The following is a 14,657-nucleotide window of genomic DNA, read 5'->3' as shown; positions in this document are numbered from 1 at the left end:
TGGGGTGGGGAGAGGGGGAAGAAAAAGTATGTGAAAGAGAAAGAAGGGAGGCGTCAGCAGTAGCCTGTTTTCGCTTACCCGCAGCTAGCTTACCTGCAGCAAGTAAGGCGACCCGGATGATGGCACCACGCGACGGCCGATGTGGCATTAGTTTATTTGTGTATGTGCTATTCATGGTTGTACGTGGGCTGGGATACTGCCAGGGCGCCCACACCTAGACAGGAGGACGACTAGGGTCCTCAACCAAAGCCTTTGGCTCAAAAGCCTGACCGCAAGGCAGCGGTGTTTGGCGGGAAATGCAAATGCATTACCATTTCTACGGAGCAAGTCGCCACATGTTCCAACCCCCAACCTGGAGGGCTAGGAGACTGTGTTCGTCAGACCTCTACCCATTGACCAACCTGGTATGAGAGACCCTGTGAGTGTCGCGGGACACTCTCCAGTATAGCTCAATGGATCGCTGAAGTGCGCAAACCGTCACACCACGGTAAGGTCCAGTCTCTTCGTGACGGCTGGTCCTGACAAATTCCCACTCGCCTTATTCAAAGATGGAGATTAAATCTTCAATCTCTCCCGGTGGTCAGCTGTTCTCTGACTGCGCTGACCGGGCAGCGGTGGTGCTAACGGAGTTCAAATAGATTAGCGGTTGTCAAATTTAAGCAGTGCTTGCTTTTAATACAGCAGCTTCATGTACTATGCCGTTATCTGACAGACTTCATTGTGTTGCCATGACTACTTAGTTCAGCACACAGTTTCAGTCTAGGATTTTGATTTCGACCTACCAAACACTATGGTAATTTTTAGTGATTTTTTAAAGAATTTATGAATCAGAAGACACCTGAGGATAGGATGGCTTTTTCTAATGCCTCTCGGTGAGAATCCATTTTAGGGGCCTCCCTTGCGTTGCAAATAATGCGCAAAAGGACTATCTTCCCGTTCGAACGTTCTTACCTCATACTTTAAAAAACCGTCTGGAGCAACTCCTGTCAAGAACTCACTGCTTTTCTGACTACCTTGGGTCTTCTTTGGGAACCGAAAAATGGTACCATACAGGATATGAAGACTACCTATTTCGGGCTTTGGAGCGCAAAACAATATCGTATGTCTAATGTTGATTAATATTGTCGGAAGCGGAGTTATTCGCTGGCCATCCTCAGAGAACATACGTCGAAGCTGCATAGCTAGTTTCTCTTTAGCCGTCCTTTCAATGCATTTCTTTTCTGTCTCTGCTCGGTAGCTGGATGGTTTACAAGGCGGCTGTCGGACGTTGTGCATAGGTGAGCAGGCTCATTTAGTCAGATATAAGAAGTTCTTACCTGCATTCTTGTCCATCCTACCAGCGAAGATTACTGTCATGATTTAGAGTTGAGTTTCCTGCGTGCCCCTCAATTCCCGGTTAGTTTACGAAGGAGTAGCTTGAATCTGTCTGAGTACAACTCGCAGCACTAAGAACGAAGTACTGTATGGGAACCATTCACTTATAGTCTTAGATAAACCACTGTGACCATTGCAGTGCAGCCGGAGGAAGCGCAGGTAGAATGATCAGTATTGGTTAGTTATGTTACCCTGATCTTACGGACGATTAGTGGTGAAGGCCATAAAGGCACGGAGTAGATCTGAGTGACATTGACACTCATGGGATACAAGGTTCGGTCGGCTGCTGGTCCTATCACTGTTTCGTCCACGTACAATATTTGAGTGCCTAGGAGAAAACCGGCACACCCAACTACACATAGGGGGTTTGTTTACCTTGCCCACTGGCGCAGTGGTCAAGGGAGGTGATGATTCTTTGGCCCTTTGAGGACGAGGGCTTACCAACACTTGCGTCGTTTTGGACGATGTTATTGGTAGGGTTAGGGTCTCATACCCCGACATCTTCATAAAGTATTTCATCCCAGGAGTGACTTGCAACCTATGCGACATATCCAGTGCAGCCAAAATGCTCATACACCTTTCGTACCCTGAACTTATTTTTGGTTAGCCATTGTTTATATATATATATATATATATATATATATATATATATATATATATATATATATATATATATATATATATATATATATATATATATATATATATATATATATATATATATATATATATATATATATATATATATATATATATATATATATATATATATATATATATATATATATATATATATATATATATATATATATATATATATATATATATATATATATATATATATATATATATATATATATATATATATATATATATATATATATATATATATATATATATATATATATATATATATATATATATATATATATATATATATATATATATATATATATATATATATATATATATATATATATATATATATATATATATATATATATATATATATATATATATATATATATATATATATATATATATATATATATATATATATATATATATATATATATATATATATATATATATATATATATATATATATATATATATATATATCGGCGGGATGGCCTTGCTAGATGAATGCACAGTTAATTTCGAAGAAAGTTAAGTCTGTTCATTGTGTTTTTATCAGCATACACATTGCCGAACGTTTCCAAGGCATTTGTGACTAGAGGCTCTTTCTGAGTGACAGTCAGCTGGTGTCAATCCAGTAAACCAACCCGTGACGTTGGCTATCTCTTGTATGCGGCAAACCATAAAGATATGCTAACAGGTATCAGGCTTCTGTTGTGGGGTCTGCCCTCGAGATTGTCGTCTAAATTGTGCCTGGCAGCAAATCGCGTTATGTACCCTCCAGGAAATCGGCCCTTTCAGGGCTTGTATTTTCGTTGACGCAATTAATATGTTCTGACTTTACTTTTACGCAAGTAATGCTAAGTTGGAAGGTGATCCGTCGTGCGCATAATGCATAAGGGGTAACGAGTTGAAAAATTGAAGACAAAGGACCTAATAAGATGTGGTAGGTTGAGACGTCGAAATACGGGTTTTCGAAGTGCTGAGATTTTCTACGTGTACGGAGAATGGATTCAGCTGTTTGGAAAGGAATCCAACATGTCAGATACGAACAATACCAGTTGCGTTCAGTTCAGTTCTTCAACTACAGCCCATATGCCGAAGTACAATGGTCTGAGGATAAGGAGAGGGATGAAATGAGATCCACGCGTTGGATGCGATGACTCAGTCAGTCCATTGACGTTAAATGGCTCTGCTTGTTTTTGGTATAGCAAGGAGTAAGTGGGTTACTTACTGAAGACAATCACCATTAGCTGTGTAACAGCCATATATGTCAGGGTCAGCAACCATTGATTTGTCTCTACCCGGGGTCTTTACTCTTATTAAGGGCTTTCATGCTTCGTTACCAATCCATGAACTTATCGTCCCTGGGTCGTCTCTACCCGATAAATGACTGGGCGGGAGGACTGCGAAGCATATGGCCATCTGGCATATGCAGTATATTAACCAGTGTAACCCATGACCAGCTACTCTTCCTGAAAACCATCAGACGTTCTCGGCATAACTAATCTGATGTTCCCAGTTGACTTGTGCCGTTAACCGGAAGTATTTATGGCCAAAGACGGATAGTTTTCGAAGATCGTCGACGTACTCCTGAATCCTGAGCAATCCCCCAGGTAATGTTCCGATCCCTAGTCCATTTGTGACCTTTTGAGAATGAGCTTGCGCGGTTTCCCTCGTTTCAGTCACCTTGCTCATATCTACCAGTCGGTTAGATAACTAGCACTTTTCGAATAATAAGAATTCTTCAGCTGTAACACCCTTTCGATGTCTAGCCGCCATGCCACCCGAAACTTTTTGAAGTCACTCCATTAGGCATTTCTGCACATTGTCCGAATGGATTCTTTCGGCCATTAACGCACGCGATGCAGCAGATCTTGGCATTGAAATTGATAACACCCCGTATGCCGGTGAAATAAAAGGCTTCTCACCGCGGGTGGGCAAGGTTTCCGGCTGCCACCCTGAATATTCCACTAGACAGTCGCAAAATTAGTCACCATTCCGTATGGATACAACATGAAACTCTTCGACATGGCAAACAGGAACCAATAGCCACTTGGTAAACACAGTACACTTCAATGGTTTTGTGGGTACAAGCCCTGTATGTATTGGGTTGGTTCAAGTGAGATATGAAAGCATGTTTCGAATTCGTTGCTATACCTTATGATGTTCCGACCGACGTTTTCGCGTCGAGCTACGGCAAATTTACATGAATTCTCCGAAGGCATGTCTGGGAATTCGTGTTTTGCGCACTGCTGACCGTTTTCACCAACCAAGAAACAGCGCTAGGTTGCTTGTCTTCGCTTTTCAGAGTATATTGCCTTCGGTAGATATTCCCAAATCTCTTCTCACTACTAACATATCTGTGCCTTTCTTACCGAGAAGAGCTGATATATCCACTCGTTTCTCATTGGTTTGATCTGTTTATTCACATCCATGTTGTTCAAGCATTAATATCGAAATGTGCCACCGATTTTGGTGGGCACAAAATAATTTTCAGTGAACACCAAATTATAACCCAGATCTCGGTACCTCTTCATTATTGTCACACATTAGCGTGACATTAGTGTCACATGCGCTCGTCTGATGTCAGTTAGTCTTGAAAATTTATGATTGTCCAGTGTGTGAACATCATCTATGTCAACCCTTTACAGCTTTTCGACTGGTGGCTCAGTACCTATCTAAGCGCACGCGATCCTGTGGTGATTAACTGCAGTCCGGCCATGAAGATGAAAACCAATGTGTTTCGAACTGATCAGGAGTGGCTCGCTTATGCCACCGCTGTTGTTCTGGGTGTACTTGGATTCAAGGTATGTGAGTGTCTTCTGTACTTTCCTTCCGTTTTACCAGTTTTCTGCATGTCACAGCTCCTATTGTTCGTATTTGCCTGTTTTCATTACGCTTGCCAGTCTGATTCCCGGTGGGTGTCGGTGGAGATTTAATGTACCCTTGGTGAACATCCCTCAAATGCCGAATTGAATCTGCTTACAACCATGGGGAGGCTTCCCCCAGTCGTCTTTTGCCTTCTGTAACATTCATTGGTGATCAGGACTACTTTGATTATTGTATACAATGCTGTCCTTCGACAAAAAGCCGTAAGATTTAGAGGTGTTCCCTGGACAAGTTTTCTCTCGTTGAGGGGCGACCAATGAAAGCTATCGTTAGCCTACTTTCTGTACTGTGGTCATGACATTTCATTGATATCCGGGTGTCCTCCAACAGCATGGGATTTTTCATTTCCTGTGAAGTAAATGTCTGTGCTTTCCGCTTATTAGCTCACCATGGTGAATCTATATGGTAGTCATCAACCCACGTAAGCTACATAATGAAAGGTCACTGGTTTGCTTATCTACCTTACCGAAGACGGTATGTTACTGCGGTGTCGTATTGTCACACAGTTTGGAATACTAGGACTGACAAGTTGCTATGCATTGAATTGTCCTCAAGTCAGCATTCCAACCGTGAAATGCCCAAATGAATGAAGTATCGACAGAGCCAAGTCAAGTATTGAACAACTATGGCTGTTCAGTGTATTTGCTGTGCGTATGACTTATCCTCTTTAGAGTCCTCTTTGTGAGTCGAACGCCAGTTAAATAAAACAAGGCTCCAGAATTTTCATGGGAACCGGTCCTGAGTGTCTTCTTGCAGAGATTAAGTTGCTAGCATATAAACTTCCCTATACGGGAGATGGCTGCGTTGCTTCACGGGTGTCTTTTTGGAGCATTTATTCCATCCGAGTCCCCATTATCTTACGCCTTCCGGATCTAAGTAAGGGTGTTTGTATTTCTGAAGCAACATGGCATGTAATCAGAAAATGGATAGGGGGTGACTTGAGAGCATCCGCGTGGTATTTTTAACTGGATGACTGATGATCCTATCCATTCGACAACCCGGGCCAACTTGAAATCCAGGATTTGGATTGGAATGCCAAGATGTTGGGGCACTGTTTGAGGAAGTTACTGCGTCAGAAAATGCAAAGTGTCCGAAGTAGATATCTCCATGTGTTCGGTGTTTATAAAACTATAGCTGCATCTACTCTATGCCTTCTATACCCGGGATGTCCGCAACGTACCGACAGTTTGGTTTGGTTTTGCACTTAATTTAATATACTGAAAATAGGTCACCTGATCGCCTGCATTACTGCCTCTCCTCGCCCTTGCCAGGTGTTCATTACCTGTGCTAATGCCGACAGTCTACTTGCTCACACAAGTTCGTGCTGCCAACCCCACTGTGCATTTACTCAATCCATAGACTGTTTCCTGTTTTCCAGTTTCACCGTTTCACACTAATCGGAAAGGCCTTCCAGATCTGTGAAAGTACTCACCAGAAACATGCGAAGCTTCGATTTGATAGTTTGTCGGAATGCGCACCCTGTTCCGTTTTTTTTTCTGGCTGTGTTCATTCATACAGGTCGCGTTAAGTGAATAATTGAAATTGAACACGAATAAGAGTAGATAAAAGACGGAACGACAATTTGCGGCATCCCTGATGGCATCATTTACGAGTTGTGATGATAGAAATAACGAGGAATTCACCTCAGTGGCGTACAACACCATATGTCCACACCCATTCATTAGTTTGGCTTGTGCCTGTTCGTCATGGGTGCGGAGAAATCCGCAATCAACCGATCTGACTTGTACCTCGCGCAACTTCATATCGCAGCATTCGGTAAGATCGTCGGCACTTTATTCGTGAAGTGAGAAATAATGGACTACCCAGAACGACGGCCCTTTCGACATAGTTATATGTTTCAGGGTCATTCATAGTCAATTAATTTGAGAGAGAGAGAGAGAGATAAGGCACCGAATGAAAGGGTTCTTTTGCTTAGCTGCGTGGATCTCCTGCTTGTGAGCGCATCGAATTCTATTTGCAACTGCTTTTGTACACTATACCTGGGTTTGATTTAGAAGATTGATTTTGCGGGAGCGGTTGAATAGTAGAAACGGACCAGGTGATGATTGCCCATTTCTGTGACGCATTTCCAGAATCGTCCGATATCGTTACTCCAGAACGTTCGAACACACAGAGTGGGCTGATGTCACCCAATCGACAAGCTTGGCTATGCATCCATCTGAGCTGCACGCACTTTCTATCCATTATAGGTATTGTGCTAAGCATTCAGAGTGGCTGCCTGGGAGAATGTTCCTGTGAGTCTGCGTGTTCCCGTTGTTGTTAGGTATGACTTCCCGTTTTCCGTCCATATTTTTCACAGAGCTGATTGGATGCCATGCTTAGCTTCAAGTTTTTACTGCGAATGATCTTCCACCCTGCGCTACGCTCAAAAATTTAGACAGAATTATCATATTTTCTGTCTGCGCTTCGCGTTTTCGATGTTTATCCTAGTAGTCCAGAATGAAACTGACGACTCCTCCCCGTTGTGCTTACTGTACACGTTGGTTTCTGGTTAGCTATGCGGTTTTAACTGTTGGTGTTATTAAGTGGTCGGGGGATAAATACAATTTGTACCAATTTCATAGCAGTTTACAATCACTTTTTGAAAACTACCGACAAAACACTCGCCAGCCATTTTTCATCTACAGCTTATATGGCCTTCGAGACTTCTATTGGATATTCGTCGATATTCAACCGTTCTTCCTCTGACAGCAACGCTTGGTAATTTGTGCCCCTGAGTGTTGTCAGCTCGTTTGTTCATTATATACACGTTTATCTTGTCAGACCCATGCGTGGATGTTCTTTGTCGGAACGGACCACATGGGAGGGACCAGATACTTTGTCCCTACACTTGACCATAGTTCTAGATGTATTTTGAACAGCTGTACCATTTGTTCCTGAATCGACTATAGATAGTGACATGAAAACAACTGCTCCGTGCCATTGTTGACAGAATTTTTTGGCTTCGTTCTGCAGGAGTGTTAATTAGAATCTGTATACTGACCAAGAGCTTCGTTATGGAGACGTGACAGACATAGAGGTTGTTTGCTGTATCCTTAGGATGAATTTCGGGATTCCCCGTACGCTCAAATGTTCGCATTTTCCAAGAGTTTCACTCGTAATCTGGATTTGCTCATTTATCACCATTCCATGTAGAAAGAACTTGTCATAGACTTTGTGGAACGTATCCTCATACGGAGGTGTCTCCCATATTTTACACCTGTTTGCCATCTTCTAGTCGCCCTGATGGCTTCTCCGCCCAACCTCTCCGTTCACTGGACGCGTTTTCGGTACCTGGTAGTCAAGCGACACGTTTCATTGTTATCGTTATGTCAGATTCGTTGTGAACTAGACGATATATCGCCTGATTAGTTATCGGGGGCCCAGCTCCAGTGACGGTGAACGGATTTTATCTGCAGTAGGCCACATTTGACAACAGGCGGCCAGTACAATTTGGTCAGGCGTCTTTTTTATTTACTTATGTAACTGCCGACGAGGACCGTCAACGCACATGTGCATTGTTTTTGTTGACCAGACGGAATGAAACGTAAGTGAATGTGGATAAGTAACTGTTCAACCGTGACATGTCTGCAGTATAGCTGGAGGGAAGTGTGGAGACCGATGTACTGCTAGCTTGCGTGAGCCATGATGTGGTCCGAATCACGAAACTTTCGGTTACTCACTTTTTCTGAAACCTCCGAGCTTTCTCGGTTTACAACATGTGGATGACCCATTAGTGGTAGTTTCGTTTGTCCTATCGTGCTAGGGTGTAGTTGAGTCATTTACAACAGTACCCTTTAGAAGTGGCCTCTGCGGGGAGGGGTATTGGACCCACTGAGTGGTAGCTTGCCAGAAAATTCTTGTGGTCTCTTTGTGAAGAGAAGCCTTCTTTGGGGATTACTGTAAGGCGGAGGCGTCGTGTACAGCAGCACCCTTTTTCTTTCATGGACTTTCCTGATTCATTTCGCTGTGCTTCACTAGGTGTCTACTGTAAGTTTCCACAATAAACTAATGTGATTAAGGCAGAAAAAGTATTACGTCAAGCGCTTGCCCTGTGAATCATCACGGTAATGCCACGAAAACTGTTTCGGCTAACACAGATCTGGCTTTCATGTACGAATGGCAGTGGCCTTGTCAGAAATCAAAAGTCTACTCTCTGCTATACTCAACACGGCATCAAATACAGTCGTTGAGTCAGTGTGGGTTTTGCTCTTAACTAGATGGTGGGCGACTGATGAGACAAACAAATCAGGATGGCGCTCAAATAGGCAATAAGACTAGTGAAATCTCGAGTACCCCGTCTACCTGGTGAGTCCCCAGAAGGGCGGAGCCGTTAGGCGATTGTCGAAGAGCTTTGACCAACCTTATGGGTAGTGACGTGGTCCTAATTTAATTTTGGTGTTGTGTGGATGCAGTTGGTGTTGTCCTGCTCTCAGTGGCCCATCCTGATCGAAGTTATCGTTCCGTTCCTTCAGTGTAGGTGGCTATGCACAGGTGCATGGCAGGTGGTACTAATGGCACAGATACCGATGGCAACTTCAATGTCTTTTGGAAGGCAGCACTGCGTCGCTCCAACGATGGTACGACAAACTTGAGGTCTGCTGGAGCCATTCCTATTCGCAACTGGAGACAGGATCTATGTAAGCAGAGGCAGTTTCCCGTGGTGACCTGCAGAACATGCTTCTAGCAGTACGATTGGTTCCCTTTCTTTCTCCCGTAATACACACTCTAACCGACACAGGGAAATCAATCTTTGAACAATACTGGAATAGCGGCGAATATGGGCCTGCTAGGAGAATCAGCCTAGAATCGCTGCATATCTCATTCCACGCCAGCTTAGCGTATAGCGACTTCAACCAAGCGGTCAGACTAAGAAGTGGCACTGGGATTGCATACGTATGGTGGTGCCCTGTAGGCTTCTAAGTGCACCAAGTTGTAGGGTATAAGGGTCTCAGAACACCCAGTTCGACTGTAGCCACCCTCATTCCACATAACTTTGCCTTGAATTGTTCCCCACTAGCTAACCAAAATTCGGTTTCTAAAATGTTCTCTGAATAAGGACATCTACTGATTGTTTGATGTTACATATGTTCCAATCCAAAATAAATTGCCTTCCACTACGATGCTCCGGTTATTGTGTTAGGAAGCCACACTGGTTTGAATTGATTTTTGTCGATTCATCACTGACAATGAAATCTATGCTTCGCTGCCATCTTGTAACGGTCATTCATTCCTATGCCTGTTTGGTGTGTGCTCTTCTCCGTTTGTACAGCCGTTCCTCAGTGAGCATCGTTTGCTCGGATCGTGTGCCGTGAGGTTTCCTTTTCCGTGTACTTTATTTAACCAAGTATCCGCAGTGGTAGCCTTTGGTCGATGGGCGCGCCGAAGGTGCACCTCAAGTCAGACAGACGAGGCGAGGCTGCCCCATGGCTGTCATGCTAACCGGCCCAATCAGTCTCGCGATGTATTGGCCTTCTTCTCTATGCCATCACTGTGCCATTTTCGAATTCCGTCGCGAGCATTTCTTTTCCATAGTACATTGGTCCCCTTAATAAAAGACTACCCCAGGAATGGGCTATACGATCCCTGTTGGGAGGGTATTACCTACCACACTACAGAGCCCGGGGAGAAGATAGTATCCGTTCAGAAGGGTCTGTTTTGAGGGGACCGCTGTACTTCTTCATGTTGATGCAAGCATTGTTGAATACGTCTGCAGCGAGGCTTCGCTTTCATCTCACTGCCGAACAATTTTGCCGTCTTCTCAACTTTCGCACCGCATGCATTCTTCCACACCACATTGTTTGTCGTCATTTCGCAAAGGCAGCACTGTTGATTGTGCGATACCTATGTTGCTAACTGGAGAACGTCTGCGCTATGTAGTAGTTTTGCTGAGTTTCTACGGGACGTGTCTCGCATGCCACTATGTGCCCTAACTTAAAGCCATGCCCAATGTTTTATTTTTGCTCTGTTTTGGCATGTGTGCTTACAAATCGCAGTGTATGCGCTCTTGGAATATGCTCTTGTGTGGCAATTCTGCTATGTCCTGTTTTTGACGCGTTCATTTTTTCCAGTCCCTCCCCAATGAAATTTGAATGCGGAGAATTCACATTCCGATGGTGAACTGTACGGTTTTCCACGTAAGAAGCCGTGAATCTCGTTGTGCTAACAATTAGGGAAATGTAAATGTTTACGTGAACTCTTTTTCGTGAAAAAAATCGTCATTTTCTCACAACATAGGCACAAAACAAGTCAGAATTTCCGTTACAAGAGGATTCTGACACATTTGAAGTGCATAGGGCAAATATAGATTTTCCGCAAATCTTTCAGGAGCACACAGCTGCGGTAATTTGATTGAATCGCAACGACTTCAGCTATTTCCAGAAGTCCTAATTGTAGTTACAAATACGAGAAATAGGATTGATATTTTTTGACACGTGCTACCCGGAGTCTGAGCGATTTGTTCCACCGAGGTCCAATCTGGCCGCGAGGGAAGTCTGTCTGTGGTCGCCATGCATGAGCTACTGTGCATCTTCCCTGTACCCGCTGATATGATGTTCCGCCAGTGTAACAACACAAAAGGTGAAGGTGAGGGCAAACTGTCGCTGGCACATAGAGAGCTGTTGAAATCCGATATCACTTCTCCCAATTAGCAGCCCTTTTGGACCCAGTTGGTCTGGTATCCTTTCTAGGACCATTCTGGAATTGAATGGTTATGCCCAACAAGTTCTTTTAGGTTCCTAGCTGTCATAGCATCCAAAGGAAGTACGAAGTACGTTGCTTAGAAACCTAGACAGGATCGGTCGAGATGCCGAAGTTGGGTTCGAACCACGGATCTTGCAGTCAGTTCGCGCTGAGCTATCTCGAGCTCGCTTGGATGAACAAAACGCCTATTCAAGGCAATTCCAGAAGCAGGGCAAACGTAACTGACATCTCACTGGGCTAGACGATTTTTAGGGGACCTAAAATTATTACAAGGTTTTTACTCGTGGGATCTCGTACGCTTTTGCATCCCCAAGACAAGACCACCGTTGTTGGTGACGCCAGTAAGTCGACAGCTGTCATTAGAAGGGAAATATGAAGAGTACACGACCAAATTGTAGCATCGAAGTGGATCCGTAGTCGGTACTGCAGCAACTTGGGTCTGCATCCCTCTTTCGCTTGCGATCCCATCTGAATGTACGCGTGAAGTGCCGACCCAAATAAACATTTTGGGCCGTATCGTTTTGTATATGTTTGTATACCTTTTAATAAAACAATGTCTGAAGTGAATGAATTCGCCAGCGCTCTCGTCCTTGTGAGTGAGTCGACGAACGGTCTCTTTAGCAGCCTTCGATTTCGCGAATATGATTTACGAGGTCGTCTATCCTGATTCATTCTTTTTTAATCAGGTTCATAGTGCGGCACTGCTTGTACCGATATGGGGAGTGAATCGTCGCTCATCATGTTTCTGATCTGGCCCAGGCCCCATCTGCAGCGTTGATATTTTTGCCACAACCCACGCATCGTGGCCATCAATGCGCGTTGACTTTTTATTCTGCAAGTTCATTCAGATGGCAACTGTGACTTTCATCGGTTTTGCTTTACCAACCCACCATCACGTGTCCGATTATATCGATGGATTTGTTTAACCGTGTTCACCGGGTTGTCACTGGTATGGTAGGCCTGGACTACTTAACTGACACATTGCCACAGCCTTTGTCCTGTATAGCCTTACTGGTGGTATGTTTGTCCCAGAATGCGGATACTACCACTACACGTGGATGTCTGTCTGACAAACAAAACTGCTAGTAACTGTTTATCATGAGTGAAAACGCTCCAGTTCCAGAGGAGTTATATTGTCTTCGCTGCAGTTCTCTGGTTAATTTGATGATCATGAATGTGGTAATGGGGATTAAATTGGCACGTGCCATACAAAACAGAGGTCATCTGGACCGGTCAGTCCATTCCGTTTCAATCTGCGGCAAGAATTTACCCTTCTCACTGGCTACTTTCATTTAAGGGTTGAAGTGAAAAGAACTGGTCACTACGTGACATCATCAGCTGTTTCGCCAAGCTTGCTACCTTTATTAGTGCACAGTTTATGATGGCCGTAATATGACTCAGGGGTATACGGACTAATAACAGTTTTTACTATGGTTGGCAGTAGTTTACAGTGGCGAGTTGTACCATGTTTAAATAAATACAGTGGGGACAAATGGAATAAGTCAAAAGGTGAATTATCGTTTGTTAGTGACTCGTGAGAGTTCCTGGGTGAAAGTCCGGACGGGTGAACATGTTTTCTCCGCAGTATGGCTGTTACACATGTTCCGTAATTGTCTGTGGAGTTGTGGAGTTTGATTGAATTCCTGTCCCCTGCGCGCGCGAGTATGTGTGTGATGTCTATGTCGTGTCTTCCTATGTATAAGGAGGTTTTACGTGTGTATAATAGATAAAATCGTTCCGATGCGTATAAGACGGGAACTGACTTGTTGTGTTGCTAACGCGACAGAGTTTTGTCATGTGATTTGTGCGTTTTGCGGAACAAACGAGTCGCGTGATCTAGTGAGCGCGGATGTACCAGACAAAGTAAGCAAAGTTAGCTGAAGAAACAAGGGAGTGACCGCTGCACGTTACACCGTTTGACTCCCTTTCTGGTCACACTTTTGACTCCTGGTTCGAGAGTTAGGAGGGCATATGTTCGAAACTGATTTTCGGATGAAGAGTGGAGAGTCAGATGATTGCTGCTGAAACTCGACACATCGGAGCATGAACGGTAATTAAGGTATATTCTCCCCCAGCTGTCCCGCCACCTGGAGTTAGGAGGACATATGTTCGGAACTGATTTGCAGATGAAGAGTGGAGTCAGATGATTGCTGCTGAAACTCGGCACATCGGAGCATGAACGGTAATTAACGTATATTCTCCCCCAGCTGTCCCGCCACCTCAGCCGCCAGTACACCACGTTGTAGCTCTTTAGTCGCCGTCCAACTCAGTGATGGCAGCATTCAAAGTTGTTTTTGCTTGCTGGATGAAGTTTACGTCGGTGCGTGTTGACAACTTATCAGTTCGTTCCCAGCTTGATACGTGTTCTGACATGACCCTGCTGACTAATCGAACATCTAAATGAATTGGCAAAACTCATGTGAGGCCGATTAAACGTTGGGCCTACAATGCTTCTGGGGCCGACTAAAATCGATTGGCGAAGCCGGTTGCTCAATAAGCTTCGGGGGCTCGGCGGCCCAGGCCACTTGCCACATGATTACATCCCTCAAGCTTTTTCGGATCGTGTTGGATCGGCAAAACTCAAGGCCGATTAAACGTTGGGCCTACAATGCTTCTGGGGCCGACTAAAATCGATTGGCGAAGCCGGTTGCTCAATAAGCTTCGGGGGCTCGGCGGCCCAGGCCACTTGCCACATGATTACATCCCTCAAGCTTTTTCGGATCGTGTTGGATCGGATTGACAGCCTGAATTTATTACAAAAGCCCATCAGTCCCTTTTGCAGCCTTCTTTCGCGAATCACCTAGAGGTAAACTTGCATCAACTCACGTTTCGAAGCGTTAATCCTGCAATACTATTCACCCGTATTCGCCGAAGGATTTGGATGGTGCACAAAGGTTAAAGCCTGACTTGGCCTATTCAGTGCCAGACTAGTTTTCAGATCTGGACTTGCAACCCTGACTAGGAACTAGACCGAATACAACCTATTAACTGCTGGATATGGACCATACCGATTGTGACAGTCAAAAAGGCTAATGGAGCCATTCGCTTTT

The 14,657-nt window shown here is 44.1% G+C and overlaps 1 protein-coding gene across 1 annotated transcript in view; it reads left to right on the top strand.

The window, feature by feature from the left end:
• T265_11212 (hypothetical protein) overlaps positions 1–14,657 on the top strand; it is a gene marked incomplete at both ends in the record, with an annotated part of 50,006 nt that overhangs the window by 9,558 nt on the left and 25,791 nt on the right. The window contains one exon of the mRNA XM_009177810.1: positions 4,668–4,823. Within this exon, the coding sequence (XP_009176074.1) occupies positions 4,668–4,823 (156 nt within the window). The remainder of the gene's footprint in view (positions 1–4,667; positions 4,824–14,657) is intronic.

The sequence above is a fragment of the Opisthorchis viverrini genome (genome assembly GCF_000715545.1).
Source record: "Opisthorchis viverrini unplaced genomic scaffold opera_v5_458, whole genome shotgun sequence".
NCBI lineage: Eukaryota > Metazoa > Platyhelminthes > Trematoda > Opisthorchiida > Opisthorchiidae > Opisthorchis > Opisthorchis viverrini.
This window is presented reverse-complemented; position numbering and strand designations above follow the sequence as displayed.